The sequence below is a fragment of the Haliotis rufescens genome, unplaced genomic scaffold (genome assembly GCF_023055435.1).
Source record: "Haliotis rufescens isolate VD_foot unplaced genomic scaffold, xgHalRufe1.0.p SCAF_13, whole genome shotgun sequence".
Lineage (NCBI taxonomy): Eukaryota > Metazoa > Mollusca > Gastropoda > Lepetellida > Haliotidae > Haliotis > Haliotis rufescens.
In genome coordinates, this window is record NW_025963813.1 from 4499415 (window position 1) to 4520620 (window position 21206).

At 40.9% G+C, this 21206-nt stretch overlaps 1 protein-coding gene across 1 annotated transcript; it reads left to right on the plus strand.

Moving 5' to 3' along the window:
- Positions 1–12582: 12582 nt before the first annotated feature.
- LOC124152342 lies at positions 12583–20354 on the plus strand. Its single transcript, XM_046525255.2, has 4 exons — positions 12583–13028; positions 15679–15858; positions 16271–16496; positions 18686–20354. The coding sequence occupies exons 1-4, from the start codon at positions 12852–12854 to the stop codon at positions 19489–19491; spliced, it is 1389 nt and encodes a 462-aa protein (XP_046381211.2). The 5' UTR covers positions 12583–12851; the 3' UTR covers positions 19492–20354.
- The last annotated feature ends 852 nt before the right edge of the window (positions 20355–21206 follow it).

Below are 21206 nucleotides of genomic sequence, written 5' to 3' on the forward strand. Positions count from 1 at the left end.
AGCTGCTTATGCAATTGCCTAGCAAAATGTAGCAAAATTATAGCAAAATGTAGCAAAAATGTAGTAAATTGTAGCAAAATTATAGCAAAATTATAGCATATATAGCAAACTGAACATAAGCGGTTAATATGACATAAAATGTGGTTCGAAATCCTCATTCTTTCGCAACAGTTCATTATTACGGGTTGTATTGGATATGTCATATTATATTATGTTAGACTTAAATATCTCCTTAGGTATTACATCATGGAATGCGACGAACTCATCGAACAAATGCTCAAAGAATCTGATGCAGATCAAAATGTAGATAAATCTTTAGATAAACATAGAGAAAGACTCGCGGCTTTGGTAGCCGGTGGAAAACGTTCCCAATATTTTTGGAAAATTATACCATCGAAAAAATTGATAACATGACCGACGAAGAGATTAAAAAACTGTACGTGCGTTACGAGTCTAGACTGGGAGCTACCATGACTAAAACGATAGGGTCTTCTATATTACAACTATACACAGTCGTAGCTAGTACGTTTCTCCCTATCCCAGCAGAACATCGCATGTATTTATGCGAATCTCTAGAGAAAGACCCATTCATCGACCACGCTATAAGCGCAGTGAGCTGTGAGTTTTATCATAGATACGGAATGTTCTTAGCTCCACTCACCACAGCTTTAATAACGGCTAGGTATTGTCAATTTAAACATAGATGCCCACTTAATAATATAAAGAACGAAGTTCAAATAAATAATGGAGACTCAACAGGTGACACCACAACAGATTGTGAACACACAACAACAAGTGAACGAGGAACAACAAGTGAACGAGGATGTGAATGAGAAAATACAACATGTGAATGCACCACATGTGAATGAGAAAATACTAAAACCCAGAGTTACTAAGAACCCCCCAAAAATAGCCGCAGGAAGAAAGGGAGGACTGGCGCGCATAGCGAAACTTATAAATAATTCAAATATTAATCCGATTAAAACATGGGCACTAGTAGGAGTTGTTGGTATAGCGGCTGTCTGGTTATTTTATAAGACCGGAGAAGAGAAAACGTCACCCCCAATGTCACATGAGCATGACTACTCCAGTTACAGACGGTAAAATGTTGGTAAACGCAACGTATCATTCAGCGGTGGTCACCGGCTTGGCCATTGGCTATTGGCTATGCCTGTATGGCTAAAATGATTACTAAAGCCACACCTCCCAAGATAGATTTTAATGGATTTGATATAGGTATGATGGTTCTGGATATTTGATTAGCAATGGCAACGAAGGATATGCTCATCAAACAAGGGCTTTTCCCGGAAGACATAATGAAGTAATTAATTAAACATTTGAATATATTATATTCATATAAAGATTTGAATATATTATATTCATATAAATATGGCAACGATTGCGATGATGGTGGGTGGAGCTATTGTTAATGCTCTAGCTTTTTCGGGAGTAATTTTTTATTTTCTAGTATGAGAGAATCAAACGCTAAAGAAGTTGAAGAGGAACGTAAACGACATAACAATGCTTTAGAACAACTCCAAGCAGCCCAGTCACAATATACGCGGCAGAGAATGAAGAGATTAGATTTTATTCATGAAAAACTGCCTAAGGAAGGACATTCAATTCAAACGTTTAAGGATGTCGAATCTGCCATGCACGAATACTACCTCGTTTATGGGAAAAAACTCGACCCAATACCGAGACCAACAATGAGTCAGTTTTATACACCGTCAGAGGCTAAAAAGAACCGCGAGGTCGCATTTGTGATTATGGGATTGACTTCTGTATTGATTTTCAGCTATACCATGACTACACATAAATAACCACAGCTGTGGCTATGCATAATCAATATCTCACCAGTGTAGATGTGATTTGCATTTAGATGATATGATAGATGTATAACCATGAATAATTGCAAATTTACACTCATGGGTAAGACGTCTCTATGTAACCGGCATACACAATTATTACATCAAGTGCGGAAACATAAACTATACGTGTTCTGTATGCGGGATAGGGGTCAAAGGTCGTTATTGTTTATGTAAGGAACACGGTGCTGATAGGGTAAGGAACCAGATTATTTATGCTAGGAAGAGAGATTACATCAATGAGAGTAATAGGTTGGGGAGAATACGTATTTAGATATATGAAAACAACCAATTAGACATTTGTCTCATTTTGCATATACCATTCAACCACAATGCTTTTTGTCAGAGAGTTGAAGGCTATGGCAAAGCAAAGTGGTCTACGTGGATATTCTCGAATGAGAAAAGCTGAATTGATATCCTTACTCGGTTTGGAATACAACAAACCCCAGACTGTTAGGGAACTCAAAGCTCGAGCGAGAAACAGTGGGCTGAGAGGTTATTCTAGAATGAGAAGAGCTGAATTGATCGCTTTACTAGATAATAATGATGATAATAATAATGATAATGATGTTGATAATAAACAAGTAGAATTAATATTTGTACCCATATCCGCCGGCGTTGGTAAATATCTAAGAGGTTGGAAGATGGATATTAATTCCAACATGGATGTTAACGATATTAAACCCATCATATCGAGTAAAATTAACGAGGAGTTAGATGATTTACATAGTATAAAATACCAGCTGACGATTAAAATGTTATTGAGTAAAAGTAACACAGACGATAGCACCGAATATACCGAACCATATTTCCGTAGCAATCAAGAAGTTATAACCGAATCTGATACTATAAACGCATCATTAGATACGTCAATTCAGAGAATACAGGAAACTTTAGAACGCTGGACTAATAGAGGTTCGGGTTGGGGAGTGGATAAAATCGATAGTTTATATTTAGATATAGCAAATTATATGCCCTTCAAAGGTGGATCTTATATAGATTTACCCCCGTATTATAAGAAGAAAAAAGCCATAATTAACGTAAAAAATAAATCCGATGACTGTTTAAGAATGATGATAAGATCTGCATTGTTCCCCGTAGATTCTAAAATTGCAAATAGACCTTCTAGCTATCCCCAAAACGATGGACTCAACTTCGATGGTATAGACGAACCTACACCAATATCACAAATTGATAAGGTGGAAAAGCAAAATAATTTAGCTATAAATGTTTTCGGACATTCTAAAGGAATTGTTGTACACAGGATAAGCTCCACTCCGGAACATATTCCCAGAATCAATTCATTTCTGATCGAAGAAGATGGTAAATATCATTATACGTGGATAAAGAGTTTAAACAGGCTATTATACGATCAAACAAAACATAAGGAAAAGAAATATTTCTGCGAAAGATGCCTACATGGGTACAGCAGAGAAGATCTATTAGAAGCGCATAAAGAAGACTGTAGAGGTGTTGGACAGAATGCTATCAGGATCGATATGCCTAAAGAGGGAAAAAATATATTAAAATTTGAACATTATTGTAATCAAATGCCAGTACCGTACGTAATTTACGCTGACTTCGAAGCGCTTATCAAACCCATAGAAAATACTGAACGCAATACTGATAATAGTTTTACATACAAAACTCAAGAACATATTCCTTGTGGGTTTGGATATATAGTTGTAAGGTATGATGGGGAAACAAACCCGCCCGTGATTTACAGAGGTCCCGATGCAGCGGGAAAGTTCCTGGAATATCTACAAAATGAAGAGAGAATAATCAGGGAAATATTATCGTGTAAGAAACCCATGCGTATGACGAGGGATGATTGGAGGGCCCATAAGAAGTCAACGAGTTGTCACGTTTGTAATAAACCCCTGGATGGGGATTCCGTAAGAGATCATTGTCACGTCACGGGTAATTATCGGGGAGCCGCGCATAACGAGTGTAACTTGAAACTAAAAATGAATTCTCAAACAATCCCCATCCCCGTTGTGTTTCATAACCTAAGGAGATACAATTCACATCTCATCATGCAAGCTATCTCAAAGACCGACGGCGGTTTAACGTGCATTCCTAACAATATGGCAAAAATACATATCGTTCTCGTTGACTAAACCTATACATTATAGGGACAAGAATGGGAAATCTAGAATAAAGCAAAGTAATGGGCTTAGATTCATAGACTCCGTACAGTTTCTGTTATCTTCCCTGGACAATTTAGCTAATGCGAACAATCCCGATGACTTTGCGATAACAAATCAATATACCGATAAGATAACTCGTCATTTGTTGCTGAGAAAAGGTGTATATCCTTACGAATATATGGATGATTGGTCTAGATTCGAAGAAACTGAATTACCACCCCTCGAATCTTTCTATAGTAACTTAACAGAATCTAAAATAAACCGATGCCGATTATGAACACGCTCTGACGGTCTGGGATAAATTAGGTTGTAAGAATTTAGGCGATTATCACGATCTGTACTTAAAAACCGATGTACTGTTACTTGCCGATATATTCGAGATATTTAGAAAGACATGTTTAAAACAATACAGCTTGGACCCGGCATGGTACTATTCCAGTCCCGGACTATCGTGGGATGCATTGTTGAAGAAGACTGGCGTAGAACTAAAACTACTCACAGATTACGATATGCACTTGTTTATTGAGAAAGGATATAGAGGTGGAATATCGATGGCGGCGAAAAGGTATTCTAAAGCTAATAATAAATTAGTGGAAGGATACCATCCAAGTAAACCCGACACGCACATATTATATCTCGACGCCAACAATTTGTATGGATGGGCTATGAGTCAACCTTTACCAACGGGTTGTTTTGAATGGGTCAATGAGAATGATATCGAAGTGAATGATGCGAATAAAGGGTACATACTAGAAGTTGACTTGGAATATCCAAGTTCGTTACATAAAGACCATAACAGTTATCCGCTAGCTCCCGAAAGATTAATGGTTAATAAAGATTGGATGTCGGAATATCAACGCTCCTTGATGGGTAATAGTAGGTTAGCTAACGTAGAAAAACTCGTACCAAATTTGATGGATAAGACAAAATATATAGTTCACTACAGAAATCTCCAGTTGTAGCTATCGTTAGGTATGAAACTTAAGAAAATACACAGAGTTCTAAAGTTTGATCAAAGCCCTTGGATGGAGCCCTATATAAGGTTGAACACAGATTTAAGAAAGATAGCTACCAGCGATTTAGAAAAGAATCTATATAAGCTCATGAATAACTCAGTATTTGGTAAAACTATGGAGAATCTAAGGAAGCGTGTAGATGTTAAATTAGTCAGATCTAATGAGGAAGAAAGACTCAGGAAACTTATAGCCAGACCGGCTTTTAACAGAAGCAAGATATTCGATAACGACTTAGCCGCGTTGCATATGCAGAAAAGTAATATAAAATTCAACAGACCGGTGTACGTCGGTATGAGTATTCTCAACTTGTCAAACCACTTGATGTATGACTTTTATTACAACGAACTTAAGAAGCAATACGGCGATAGATGCGAGGTGTTATATACCGACACAGATTCTTTGTTGATGGAAATACAAACCGAGGATGTGTATAAAGATATGGCAGAAAAAATAGATATGTACAACACGAGCGATTACCCAAAAGATAATCCACTGCACAGCGTTGTAAATAAAAAGGTGTTAGGTAAGATGAAGGATGAATGTGCTGGGACCCCTATAGCTGGGACCTAGGAACTATGAACAACTCTTCTCGTGCAAATGCCCTACCCGGTCCATCTTGAAGATAATAAAGAATAGGCTCTCCTTCTTTCGTAACCAATCGACTAATGTTATATATCTTAAGAGACCAAATCGGATCGGTGGCGCGACGTAAGCCTCCTTCGAGATCACCAGGCTGGTATAAATATCTTACCCTTACTCTATCCGGAAGTTTTCGTTCTTTGCCTCTCCTCGGTGCTGAAGATTCGGAAGTCACGGATTTCATTTCAATAGCATCGGATGGTTTCTTCCCTATTAATCTCGTTACTTCATTATTCAGTGCTGATACAACGGCTGATAATCGTGTCACCCATTCGGTTGATCTCAATCGCTCGGATTTCATTTCGATCCCATACTGATAGCCAAACAAACGTTCCGCTAATGTCCTGTTAAATCTTTCGACGATAGCTTGACTGCGGTGGGCCTCTCTTTCACCAAGCCTAATTTCGACATTGTGCTTTGTTAACAGTTTTGTTATCGATCCCATAAACTCGCGACCGGGATCTACTTGAAATAGCTTAGGCCATTTTAGTGGTCTGCGTTTATATATGCGACTCAGTGCATTAGCTACCTCTGTTGATTCTTTCGAGGTTAATGGCTCAGCCTCTTTGTATCGACTAGCCACATCCACTACTGTTAAAGCGTATTTATACGTTTTGCGTTTTACCTTATCGTGGGGAAGAAACAAGAGGTCAGCCTGATGAACTTCATTCGTTGTAAAAATATCAAACTTCTTCCTCGGTATATAACGTGATGCTGGTAAATATATTTGCCACATCTCTTGTTTCTTTAACCAATCCTTAGCCACATCTTAAGATACCTTAGCCGCGGTGGCTAATTTTTTTATTGCTCCTACACCTTTCCAATATCCTCGTGGGCTATAGTAAATTTTATTCATTATTAATTAATATTGATATTACTTTTAAAACGACTTTCGTTGAATCGCATCATCATTTTTATACTAATAGAAGCAATGATTGGCCCCAGGTATTGGTGAGCTAGAGTCAATTTAACTTAATCTCATGACTATCATTGAATCGCATCATCATTTACGCATAAAAAATGCCACCTGTAGTAGCAGTATAGGTATATGAATCCGGCTCCAGTGGAGTTGCGGCAGAACCCCCATTACCTATACTACTACACCCATGTTTGATGGTGGCTAAACATAAAACAAACAAGAACTAATTATTCGATGGTGATGTATCTGATACAGGTACTGCGTTGAGTTTTGACCTTAGGTTTGAAGTGTTTCAGCGACTGTTTTCAGCCAAGTAACGTCTTTATAACGTTTGTATTCTTTAAGTATATACTTTCTTTTGCCCTGCAGTTTATATGACTTATCCAGAGACAATTACATGTTTTATGCTGTTGTCTACATTTTATACGACCTTACCCAGGCTCAGGGTTTTACTTGTGAAAACACATGCACCTCTCATTGTTGGTCAATTGGACAGGCGAGAAATTCGCAGTCAGGCGATTTGCCACCAGTTTGCTATGTTGTTACACCCGATAAAAATGAATGAACCCTGCTGTGACCCTTGTCTCACAACAGCTGAGGACAATGCAGACATAGTCAGGTTTAGGTATATTCTGATATACATTTGTTTATGTATGTAGAACAAGCGACCACCTACAGTGTTTACATTATGGTATCTGCTCGACCCTTTATCTCAGCTACCCCGCACACATTAAATGAGATTATCTGCACTGCCTGGACGAACACGGCGTTATAGTCTGTATAGGCGTTATTTCGCTGAGCCGATTTCGATCAGCCTTACCAGGATCCCTGTCATTAGCAATGATGTGTGGAAAATAAAACGGACTTAAATTAATTTTTCAACATGGATTTTTATCCTTCACGACCGTCTGTCCACTGTTCATGAGAAAAGATACTGCTTTGACACACGTTATAAACCTCCAGTGACATCATCCTCTTGTTCACCAGTCGGGTTAAATCTCATAAACAGCATCTTCCCGAGGCAAGAGAGTTAACTGACTTTAAAAGTCCAGTTTCCACCCTTGCCGAACTAGGCTGGAATTCCCGGGCTCGATCGTAGCGCCACCAGTGGCTATTACGAGTAATGTCCTTTCTATGCCTCTCCTATTGACCAATCAGATTCAACCTCTCGTATCACTAACATTTGCTTCAAACAAAACGGTGGCGACCAGTCAAGACGATCTGATCGATAATCAAGATCTATATTGTGATCAAACGAGTCTTACATCGCGAAGTGCATCAAATCACGTGAGCACCTTGATCAAAAACCTGAAAAGATATAGAAAATATTTGTTGACAACGAGTTAGCGGTGCACATGCTTTGCAAATCCTGCAGTCGACCGAACTATGCATGGCACTTTACGAACCGGATTTCGATTTCGGTGCGCGATTTTGATTGGACTATGCATAGACTCGTTAGTCCAGCCAAAATGTAACTCCATAATACCAGCCTAGTTCGGCAAGGGTGGAAACTGGACTTTTACAGTCAGTTAACTCACTTGCCGCGGGAAGATGCATAAACAGGGGCGTTGTGATGTCCCCGGGATTTTATGGGATACGTTATACTATCCCGGGTATTTTGTTTATACAACTTCCGTTCAGATTGTAACATGTAATGGAATGTAAAATCAAATTACGAATGTTTTGTTTTTCACTCCCGAGGATCCAACACGGATCCTTCGTATCTGTAACCCAGTGAGTATACCACGAGGCGACAGAGGCGCTGACAAATCGCAATGCCATTTTGAATGTCTTTTTCAAGAATCGTACGCCAGAAACAGATATTTTACGCCCGAATCCTAAAGTTCATGGAAAGTTTGTTTGAAACATAAAAAAGTGGAGACAAATGTTGTTTTCTTTTTTCGGTTTATAAGTAAGTTAAAATTTATCCCGCGGATGCTGGTTTTAAATATCATACAAACCCTTGGACGTGCTTTACCCTCCACGTTAAATGTCGCGCCACAATGACGTCATTATCAAGGTTGATACGTTTGGTTGGTTTGTTGTTCAACGCCGCACTCAGCAAAATTCCAGCTATATGACGCGGTCTGTAAATAATCCAGCCTGGACCAGACAATCCAGTGATTAATATCATGACCATCGATCCACGCAATTGGGATCGATGACATGCATCAACTAAGTCAGCGAGCCTGAGTCGCGTTTTACGACAAGCATGGGTCGCTGAAGACCTATTCTACCCCGGAATCTTCACGAGTCAGATAAGTTTGGTGTTTAGTTAATTGAGATTGGGTTCTTGTTAACAATGGAATTTGTGTCATCAGTTTAAAATTCAGGAATATCTAAACCATTGAAGTATAAACAACTTTATTTTGCATATTTGTATCCATCAGATTAATCTGTTTTATCGCCAACATGTTTTCGAGTATTAGTTTCACGGTAGTGTAAACTTGTGCCTTACCATATTTATATTGATCGGATTAAATATTTAGCTCACCCGGACCGAAGGAAAACTTTAGGAAGATGTCTATCACCATGATTGATTTTTTTCATAGCCTGAACATGAAATTAAAACCAAATTGTGAAATATCTTAAGACTTTCCTTCGTAGAAACCACAAGGTAGAGAGATGTGAAACAAGGATGTGGGATTTTGCTTTGTTCGCCGCAGTCCAACAGTTATAATTGTTTTGGCAAAAATATATATTTTTAAATACATTCTTATTTATTTTCTTTCTTTATTTTCTTCTTAGACATCAAGGCCTGGGAGCTGAGATTTCATGCAGATGTTTAGGATCAGCTAGGACCAAAAATTTAAAGTATGCTTTTCAATGGTGGGAAATGTTCAATAATCTTTTCCTAAACCTGAGTATATGAAGGACACTCAACTTTCGCCATTGTTGATTGTTTAGATGAAGGACATTGTTGATGCTTTGGGCAAAATGGAATATCAATAACATTCAGCACACTCAGTACCTACCTGGTGGTAAGCAACAGTGCCTTGCCCCGATTATTAGTAATGTAAAAAGATACGATGTTTTTAATTCCAATGACCCACATTTTATCGGCTAAGGAATTAAATTTCAAGAAATGTTTATTTTAAAAAAGCGTTGCTAGGTAAATAAAACAGGAAATTGCATTCATGTAAATATTTCATATTATTGGGTGAACAATTCAACAAGGAATAAAACACGACTTATCACATATTTTATGTTCATATATTATATTGTAATAAAAGTGGGGAATATTTCAACGACAATCAAGACTATCTCACCGCCCTGAAGATACAGGTATCATTGTTATGATCTAAATATAGAACTTAACTGTTCCCGGAGACAGGATAGTGTGATCACATCAGATACCGGGCATCAAATCAGAGGAACATCAATCCTGGAACGTTGGACTTGCCAGGGGGCTGGCTGTTAGAGAAGTCTCTTTTCGGATAAAATATCACAAAATATCATCAACCGTGCGTTTTTATATGTGTTTAACGATAAGGCCTGGAACTTGTCGTTTCTTCTCTGGCTGAAATAAATTGAATCAAGATTCGGTTGTGTTAGTAAATACATTGACATGTTGACATGTTAGTGCGCGTTAGTGCATGTAAGTGCATGGTAGTGCACGGTAGTGCATGTTAGTACGCGTTAGTGCATGTTAGTGCGCGTTAGTGCATGTTAGTGCGCGTTACTGCTTGTTGGTGCGCGTTAGAGCGCGTTAGTGAATGTGAGTGCAGGTTAGTGCGTGTTAGTGCATGTTAGTGTAAGTGTACATGTGAGAATGTCTGATATGGGAGCAGTTCATAAGTTTGTGAAAATGGTGAAATGTAAGTGAACAAATTGGTGTGGCACTTAGCCTGCACAGAAACAGTACAGAAGCATCAACAAAATGAACACTGACACTGAGGTTATGTCCTACATCCTTGGCTCGTTTAAGAAAACTGTGGAATGCCTTGTTCTCATCATGAGTTTTGACAATATTAAGGCCGGGCACAAACTGGCTTCACAGATTGTGGGGAATGAAACCCGGCCCATCGGTGTGTCAAGCGAACGCTTTAATCTCTAGACTATGTCACGACCCATCAAAATAGACAATGCGGGACATATCAAACTGGTAGGGACACATGAGCGGTGAGTGGTGGGGCACAGGGTGTTTGGGCGTCTGTGCTTGTAATAAGAGGCGACAAACGGGATCGGGTGCACAGGCTCGTTGATTTGGTTGATGAATGTCATGGTATACCAATTGCATATATAGATCGATGCCTACGCTACTCGATTAGTTACAGACCGCCGTCGAAAATCTGAAATATTCCTGCGTGCGACGTAAACCAACAACAAACAAACACATCCTGGAAAAACCAATAACTTTTCTAGGGTTTACATCAACAAATAAACCGTTAGTTGGATATTCTGGATGTTCCGCCAAATGACCTGAAAACATACTCTGTCCCAAACCAATATTGATTCCATTGAGATTCAAACACTATAGAAGAGTTACACAGGACGGAGCTGAGGTTAAATACCAAACATGAATACAATTTTACAGGGCAACAAAAGTTTCACTCTTTGGAAAGGGACGTGCTGAGGTTTGATAACATACGGGGGACACGGGTGGCCCAGTCGTCTTAGGCGCCGCGAATCGCTGTGTTGCGACCTTTGGGCACGCCAGACACCTCATTGTGGGTTCGAATCCCGATTCGCCCCGATTATGTTTCTAGGTTTGTCAGCACCATACCCGTGCTCCAGGGTTTCACCGAAGTGGTAAACGTCTGAGACCTACATCACTTTGGGCTTTCATCACACATTAAGCTGACACGCCGCGATATAACTGGAATACTGTTAAACATGTTAAAAGCATGTTACAATGTTATTGTTATAGTGCGGCGTTAAACAAGAAACAAAATCACATCGGAATGGTGGCTACACACAGTTCAAGGATGACACTTGTGGTTTCATACTTACAGTGGATACAATTTACACGCTTTTCAAGGATTGTACTGAGATTTCATTAAAATAATTGCAGAGGAATAAACGTTCCACACTTTAAAAGGAGTGAGTGAGTATGGTATTACGCCGCTTTCAGCAATATTCTAGCGAGGGACACCAGATATGTGCCACCACTTTAACAGGAAAATGCTGAGGTTTAATAACAAAGGAACAAATCTTGACCCTCCTCTCAAGTGATGACAGAGGAATAAAGGCCTGTAAATATCGAGTCGAGGTCAGACAAAACAGTGATTGATACTGGGAGCAACGTTCCATGCTTTCCGGATAAGATGACACGCAAATAACAAAGTCACCGAGCCTCTCCATCCATTTCGTCTCCTCTCACGACGGGCGCCTTCTGTCACCCGGAACCCCCACGGGGATGAGGGTGTGGGATGTCAGCAGTACTCCGTGACGTCACACGGTACAGAACATTGCTTCTTCTTATAGCATGCATGTTCCGCGGGCAGTTCTGTTTTATTGCTTTTCAGGCTATAGCTTAATAAAAAGCTAAAAAACACGTCTTCCCTCATTAAAATTATTCTTTATGCCCAGAGGATTTTTTTCTCGAGACATCCAATTTCGCACGCAAAAATCTGAAAACATTTTGTGAAAAAATCCACACACATATCGCCCTAATATATCAGATATAAACACCTACACGACCCCATTCATTACGAAGCATTCTTCCGCATCTGATTAGAAATCACATCATAGGCCTCAGGGATTACAGTTAGATCACCTCTTGATGCCAAATATTCCTGTTCGGGGCTACATACAACCGCATAACAGCCCCGAGCGCGTATACGTGTTATAAAAAAGTTGGCCAGGCAATGGCTACACAATCGCTGGAAGTCCTCACACACCTATCCCACTACCGCCAGAGGGCGCTGATGACGTTCCGTGGTCGCTGCTGGCTGTGGGTAGCGATGTAGTGGATGACAGAGTCATCATCGCTTCCTACTTCGTCGGTGGTGGTAGGGTACATGTATAGGATTTCTGATCAGAAGCGTCTCAGTTGCACGACCACAGGGTTGGATTGGATGAGATCTCAGAGCCTCTGGAGGTGCTGCATCTGAACGTGGGCTAGAAACGGTTTTGAAAGCGGAAGCTGGATTACATCCGTTGATGTTGTAGTCCATAGGTGCGTTGATGATCTTTTATAGTTGAGAGGGACGTTGTTGCCTCCATACACCCTTATTGCAGCCGTGTCCTTTATGTAATCAACCTCGCTGGGATACCTATCGCTCAAGAGAGACGAATCTGTTTTGAGGTCCCGTCGATGATGTTGTTCTTGAAGACGTGTTTGTTGTTTGCTGTGTGTGTTGGGGCTCTCGCTCACGTGATCCTGTATGACCCCCCTCAGCGTTCTTCTATCTGGAGGCACGGGAGGATGGATAAGACGGGATTAGCCAGGAAAAACTCGGACGACTTTTCCCTCAACTGTGGCGGAATGGGGGTGAGAATTCATGATGGTTCACAGTAGGAGAAACTTAACAAATGTGATCTGAAATATTTTCGTCTTCCGAAATCCATGTGGATGCATTTAAAATCTAACATATAAGTTTTTGCGGATATGATAAAAAATATTTTGATGTGTTTTATCACAGTCACGTTCTAACATCCTTCTTACTACTATGATATTCTAGACAAGGCCTGAGAGCGTGCCAGAAACCAATGATCATGGGTTCGATTCCCAGATTTGCCCTGATTATGTTTCTAGGTTTGTCAGCACCATATCCGTGCTTGTGGGTTTCACCAAAGTGGTAAACGCGATAGAACTGCCATACCTCGGACTTTCTTCCCACATTAAGCTGACACGCCGTGATATAACTGGAATACAGTTCAAGGCAGTGTTAAACCCGACTCACTTAATACTTTTATGGGTGTTAGTAAAAGGTGGTACATGGTCAACAGAATGATAAAACTAACAAACGGAACGTTTCAGTGTAGTCAAATTGTTATTGCACGGTGCCAAAAGCCGTGCTTAAATTTGTTTTTGGTTTGAGAAAGTTACATGGGGAAATATGTATACAACTTTTTTGAAAAATAAGACACTTTATCTCTCACATGTATAAGTGCATATGCGAAAGACATAGATAATTACGAAAATGTGTTTTTAAAAAACAACATTCTGAACTGATTCTGTAATTTATGACACTATTTTTTACATGTTTGTGTTAGTCGGGCACAATGATCGAAGGGAGTTAACTCATAACTTAGTTATGCGATGTAAAAACATTGTGGCACTGTTTTACACTGTTTCGGCGACTGTTTTCATCCTGGTAACGCCTGGTAATTTTTTAGTCAGGTCCTATTTTCAAGCGCATACTTTCTTTTGCACGGCAGTTTATCAGCGGGTATAGACATATATCATAAAGTAGAATTGAAGAATAATGAAGGCAGATATCTGTCGATAGAAAAGTCTTTTCGAATATGTCCAGTCTGTAATAATGGTATAGAGGATGAATTTCATTTTTTACTCATTCGTTCATGTTATAATGATCTCTGAAAAGAATACTTACCGGCAAAACTTTGCCGATATCCTAGCATGAACCATTTCAAATCTATTATGTGTAATAACAATGAAGCAATCTTAAACAGTTTATCAAGTTTCCTATATTACGCTTATGCAAAAAGAACAAGTAGTACAATTCAATTATGACATAAGTCATGTGTCACGTTACTTTACCGTTGCATCTGTGAACAATTGGTATATTGTGAACTATTATTGTATATGGGCCCGAGGCCTTCATGCAAACTACCAACTTATTTAATTGACGACAATATTTGTAATGAAGAGGTATACCCGATAGACCGAACCCTGTTAATCCGGAAGCGTTACATATACAAGCACAGGCAATGTTTTGTTAATTCGGACGCATTGCCTGCCGGAACGTTTACAAATACAAGAACTTTACTTCATATCCAAGTTTTGTTGATCCGGATAATGTGAACAGTAGGAATCGGATTAACGAGGTTACAGTGTATATTTCATTTTAATAATTCAAACAATAAACTTGACGGACCATCCCACAGCAATTTGTGCTGAATTATTTCACCGTTGACAATCCTTGCGAATAAAGATGCGTATCTTGCGATGAGGCTACTGAGGTGTAAGGATGGGAGTCGTGTACTACACGAGTGGATCAACCAATTACATTAGTGTAGGTTATAAATTGCCATGCCCCCCTGGGGACATAACGGGACTTGGGACCACCAGTCGGCGTCAACAGGAAGTCGTAACCCCCAGGGCAGTTAAAAACTTCTTGATCAGAATAGCTGATTACTGTTTTTTAAGTTCTTTAAGATATATGGCTCCAGATCGCTGAGATTATATCAATCAAACCTACATTAAAGAAATGTGACACAAGGTTGTAAATAAGTATATATGTTATGTTGCATATTAATGTTCATGTTAGATGCGCTAAAAACGTAAAGTGAAATATCAAGATCACTTTAAAAAAATGTATTTCCCATATTAGAGCCAAACCCGCTTTCATATTTCATTGGATTTATCAAACAGGACAAGATCGGGTTTGTTGGCCTGGATACGTCTGACGCTGTATACGGGCCTATTCCAAAGAATTTTGTTTTTATCATTTTCCATGACGCCCTTTTCAAATTCTCCGTTTCTGGATGGACCTCTGCGTCAAATCCACATGCATGGCGAAGACGGAAACAATATGATCGAGCCACTCCATCATGTCGCTTAACATACTGTGTTTGTGCCAAAGCTGGAAATCCATTGGCAATGTGTTGGACAGTCTCATAAAATTCGTTGCTTAATCTACATTTCATATTTACATTTTGATGCAAAATCCCACATTGACGGTTTCCAGTGGGAAGTGACTGGTCCTGAGCTGCAAACAGAAAGCCTTCTGTTTCACTTTTCAGGCCAGTCGACTTTATCTATGCAAAGGACTCTGCAGGGTTGCTGAGCTTCTCAACACTCTGCACATGGTTCGTTCAGATAGCCTCTCCTTGAAAAACTGATATCTGAGGGAAAGAACATCTGAAGAGCTCATAATCAATTTGCGCTTGCATGAACCTATGAAATCCAATGCACTGAAGTTTTTTAAATTTTTCTATAATGTTTATCATTGCAGATCCAGCACAGTACTAACGGAGGTACGTGTGGTGTGTGCGGGGATGCCTATGACCCCCGCCCGGTGCCTAACTACCCCCACCAGTACCCCGGGATCTACTCCCAGGGTATAATCTCCGGGTGCTACACCGCCGGATCCCGTACCATGAACATAGAGATCTGGATCAGGGCCTACCATAAGGTAAGACCACGCACCATGGCAAACCACGTACCTGACAGGCCACGCCCCATGAGAATTATCATATTGCGGATCTTGTGACTTTATCTCCCTTTCTGGACGATCTCTACGTACATGTACGTTAACAATTGAATATAGCATAGTATTTATTAATAAACACCACAACAAGCACATGACTCGTTGTTCCGGAATTACTTCCACATGGACGATTTTGGTGGGAAAGGTACCGCCCTGTAAATTGGATTTCACCCGACAAGCCTATTTGAACCGTATGCCACAGACGGAATCTATCATAGTCACCACCTTGGAATGCATGGAAAATGATTCCCAACTTGCCCAAATAGTGGTTCTAATTTGTACTTCAGATCTGTACGAACTTGTCTGAACTCAAATAAGTCTTGATGTTTCCTCCCAGGGTTACTTCGAGTTCCGGTTGTGCGCAAACAACGACTACACTCGCCCTGTGACGCAGGCGTGCCTGGACCAACACCAGCTGACCATCGAGACGGTGGAGGGAAAGAGCGTCGGGACGCGGTACAGACCCCCTGTCGCGATGTCCGGGGGTCGCTACAAGCTGAAGCTGGTGTTCCCCCTTGGGATGCAGTGTACGCAGTGTGTGCTTCAGTTCATATACAACGCAGGTGAGAACGGGGAAGCATTAGGATAGTCGGAGTGAGTGGAAGAGTTTGAACGCCCCAGTCAGTAATTTAATTACCCTCCTATAACATTTTGAGTTTGAGTTTAGTGAGGAAAGCATTCAGATCCAGTCGGGTTGCAATGAAGTAGTGATATTGAATAAATCTACTGTAAACCATGCAACGCCAGATCCCTCCGCACATAGTTCGTACAGCAAGGCGGTCGTGTTGAAGTTAGTCTGCGCTTAAAAGAAATTAGGTTTGATTTGAAGACAAAACAGTCACAGGTTCGCGACTGCCGTCATGTTTTGTTGTGTCCTGTGATTGTCACGTGCGTTTCCGAGGGATAGCAAGGTGTAGATAAATATTCGGAACACCAATCTCTCGACTCCAGCCTGGGCTTCATTCCCCGAAGTCATGTTAGTACGACTATCTTAACTCCCGTACTGTAATGTCGTAATTCTGATGTGACCTTGTTGAACAACACCTTGTGTCTCGTTCAACAGACCGATCCTTGCGCTGAGACGATTGTACCTCCCTTATTGAAGCATGGACTTACGAAGTCCTAGCGCTGAGACGATTATACCTCCCTTATTGAAGCATGGACTTACGAAGTCCTAGCGCTGAGACGATTATACCTCCCTTATTGAAGCATGGACTTACGAAGTCCTAGCGCTGAGACGATTGTAATTCCAAAATTGAAGCATGGACTTTCGAAGTCCTAGCGCTAAGACGATTGTACCTCCATTATTGAAGCATGGACTTACGAAGTCCTAGCGCCATGACAATTATACCTCCCTTATTGAAGCATGGACTTACGAAGTCCTAGCGCTGAGACGATTGTACCTCCCTTATTGAAGCATGGACTTACGAAGTCCTAGCGCTATGACGATTGTACCTCCCTTATTGAAGCATGGACGTTCGAAGTCCTGCGCTATGATGATTGTACCTCCCTTATTGAAGCATGGACTTTCGAAGTCCTAGCGCTAAGACGATTGTACCTCCCTTATTGAAGCATGGACTTACGAAGTCCTAGCGCTGAGACGATTGTACCTCCCTTATTGAAGCATGGACTTACGAAGTCCTAGCGCTGAGACGATTATACCTCCCTTATTGAAGCATGGACTTACGAAGTCCTAGCGCTGAGACGATTGTACCTCCCTTATTGAAGCATGGACTTTCGAAGTCCTAGCGCTATGACGATTATACCTCCCTCATTGAAGCATGGACTTATGAAGTCCTAGCGCTGAGACGATTGTACCTCCCTTATTGAAGCATCGAATTACGACAAAAATTATTACCAAAAGACGTTTAAAGATGGTACTTGTTGTTACCCTGTCTGGCGCTCGGCATTAAGGGGCTAAATCAAGGACTAGTCGGCTCGGAGTCAGTATACTGTGTCTGAGTGAGGTATTCATGGTAAACTGCGGCATGGTATCTCAGTGTGCTAACACTATAAATCGGCATCAGTCCGGACTAGTACAAACAGCCACATACACCCGCGCATGCACGTCGCTATATAAGTGCCATAATCTTGGACGCGACGTTAAACCAACTTTCACCTCACCTCACCTCACCTAGCGCTGAGACGATTGTAACTCCAAAACTGAAGCATGGACTTTCGAAGTCCTAGCTCTAAGACGATTGTACCTCCCTTATTTAAGCATGGACTTACGACAGTCTAAACGCTAAGACGATTGTACCTCCATACTTATAAAAAAGCAAGGACTCAGGACACATTGAATCCTAGACTTACGACAGCCGTAGCGGCGCTAAGACGATTGTACCGCTCATACCTATTATTAATAAGCATTGACCTCCGACAGCCGTAGCGTTATTTAAAGACGATTGTACCTCCTATTTTGAATCCTAGACTTACGACAGCCATAGCGGCGCTAAGACGATTGTACCGCTTATACCTATTATTAATAAGCATGGACCTCCGACAGCCGTAGCGTTATTTAAAGACGATTGTACCTCCCAATTGAAGACTTACGACCGTCGGGGCGCTAAGATCGCTGTTTGTCATCTGCGAGGTGTTTACACTATCAACCACTCGTTTTAGTTCAAGTTATCACAATTTTATGCCCTCTCAAAATGTATGTCCAACAACGAATTACATATTTTACAGATGAGAAATAATGAGAGAAAGGAAATGTGGTTACGTTTGAACGTATTTTGTTACATGTTCGTAGGCAACAGCTGGGGTTGTTCCGCGGAGGGGGTCTGCGGTGTGGGACTTGGAGACCAGGAACAGTTCTGGAATTGTGCAGACATCGCCATACTTCCAAGTTGTGAGGGAGTGGTCGGCAACATGGCGCCAAACGCGACTCTACTGCACGCCCCAAGCAGATCCCAGGAAGAGATCCAAGCAGAGACTCTGGCAAAGGCTTTGGCGCAGGAAAAGGCTGAAGCTGAAGCACAGGCGAAAACAGAGGCCGAAACACTGGCGAGAGCTGCCGATGAAGCACAGGCAAGAGCGGAAGCACAGGCAAGAGCGGAAGCACAGGCAAGAGCAGAAGCACAGGCAAGAGCAGAAGCACAGGCAAGAGCAGAGGCACAGGCAAGAGCAGAAGCACAGGCAAGAGCTGCCGATGAAGCACAGGCAAGAGCGGAAGCACAGGCAAGAGCAGAAGCACAGGCAAGAGCGGAAGCACAGGCAAGAGCAGAAGCACAGGCAAGAGCAGAAGAGGAGGCAAGAGCAGAAGCACAGGCAAGAGCAGAAGAGCAGGCAAGAAGAGAGGCTGAAGCACAAACAAGAGCTGATTCTGAATCCCGGGCGAGGGCAGATGCGGAGGAAGGGACTGGCGCCCATGGCGAGACTGATACCAACTCAGGTGCCAGTGATACGGGTGGGGGAGGACCAACGTCAGCCAGCCAGACAGGGAGCGGGCAGTGTCGTGGGTCCGGGCCGTGGCATGGAAATTCCGATATGGACAACTGGTGTCGTGTCAACTGTGCACTAAACAATTGTCCCTCTGTTACGTGTACATGTGACTAATCAGCGGCGGGCACGTGTTGTAATCTGTGTCTACTGTGATGAGGGAAGAGACATTTACCGCGAATAACATCATACTCACCCACATTAGAAACGCTCTACGAATGTACCTTTTGATTGGAATGACAATTGAGATTTATGTTTCAAGTTTAAACTCTTTAGCTGGTTCTCCCTTTTTCACGCTGTTCAATGGGGCAGGGGTGTCTTGTGTCCTAAATGTCCGCCACTCACTATCCTAATTGCTGGTCAGGAATTAGTGACAGGTTCGTCCCTGATCTATCTGTACCATGACTGTGTTCGTGATGGCGTGATATGTATTTTCGAAAAGCATATTTGACGAAACAAATATCATTGACCAAAAATTATCTCCAATGCAATTCCCTATTTTGACTTGTACCATGCCTTTGCACGTGTGTGTGACGAGTGACACCGTTGGAGCAGGACATTCGAATACCTGGTATCATATCTGTGCTTATGATAGAGTCGAAATTGTACAATAGCTTCTGTTTTAGGAGGATTTCTTATGATAATGTAAATGTTTCTTATACATCTGTCCTTATTAACAACGTTTCAGTTATTAAGAATATAATAAAAAAAGTAAGTGTTGCCATGAGGTTTGGGGTACTAACCTGAGAAAATTGTTTTCCAAATCATTTCTAACTCACCATGCGTTTTGTTCTCTAAAGGCCAACCTTTAAAAACAACCTTTAAGTCTTCAAGGGTGAAAAAAGTGACGTCGTCTAAAGTTGTTTAGAGTCAAAATAACATGTAAAATGCAAACCTTCACAGTTTATATTCTTTTGCGGGATCAGTACCTCCTGTATTGTTTCTTACTGTTTGTGAGAATATAAACTATATAACCCGGAGTAATTTGTACCCTTGTAAATACATCGTCCCAAGTGGGACACAAGGTTGTTTCTCGTCACCTTTTAATTATAACAGCATTTCTATTTCCATTTCCCAATCACTAGAAACGGAAACGTTCCAACACGACATCCAGGGTTTCAAAACCTCGCAGCCCTTCCTGATTTCCCCCCTAAAAAAAAAATAGCTCCTGGGCGGGTTACGTCAAAAAGTGGAAGGGAAAAGAAGTGCGGATCCGGAAATGAATTTAGCCTACGATAATTATCTAAAGGGTCGGTTGGTGATGAGAAGCATGTTACCTTATTTACCAATATATCATTTTATACAAGTAGTGTAGACTCAATACAGACAACCATTTATCATTTTTAAGGCGATATCAAATTTATTATTTGTCGTTTAGGCTACGGATGACGAATGTATATTATGATTAATCCAAAGTTTAAAAAACAAGGAGTTGATTCATTTATTTTTCTCGTACGAACAACCGAACTATCGATGGGCTAACAACCGCAATAACTATTTTCGGTAACTGAAACTTGACAGGATTACGACTAACTCGGTTCTCCTTTTTCCCTGGGGTCATTTCGCCCCAAATTTATGATTGACTTTTTTTAAAAAGAAATACATTCACAAAAAATTCTTAAGGTAGCTCCGTTTGATTGTACGGGTGGAAGTATTCAACACCCACTCTGCACGCCTACTGAGTTTTAATTTACAATATATATTTTTCGACAAATAGCCCTGTGATTTACGCCCGTAAACCAAAAGCAGAAACAAAGTAGGATAAGAACCTTTTGTGGACCACTGGAAATGTAATTTTAAATTTACTTAAACCAATGAACCATTTGTTGGAA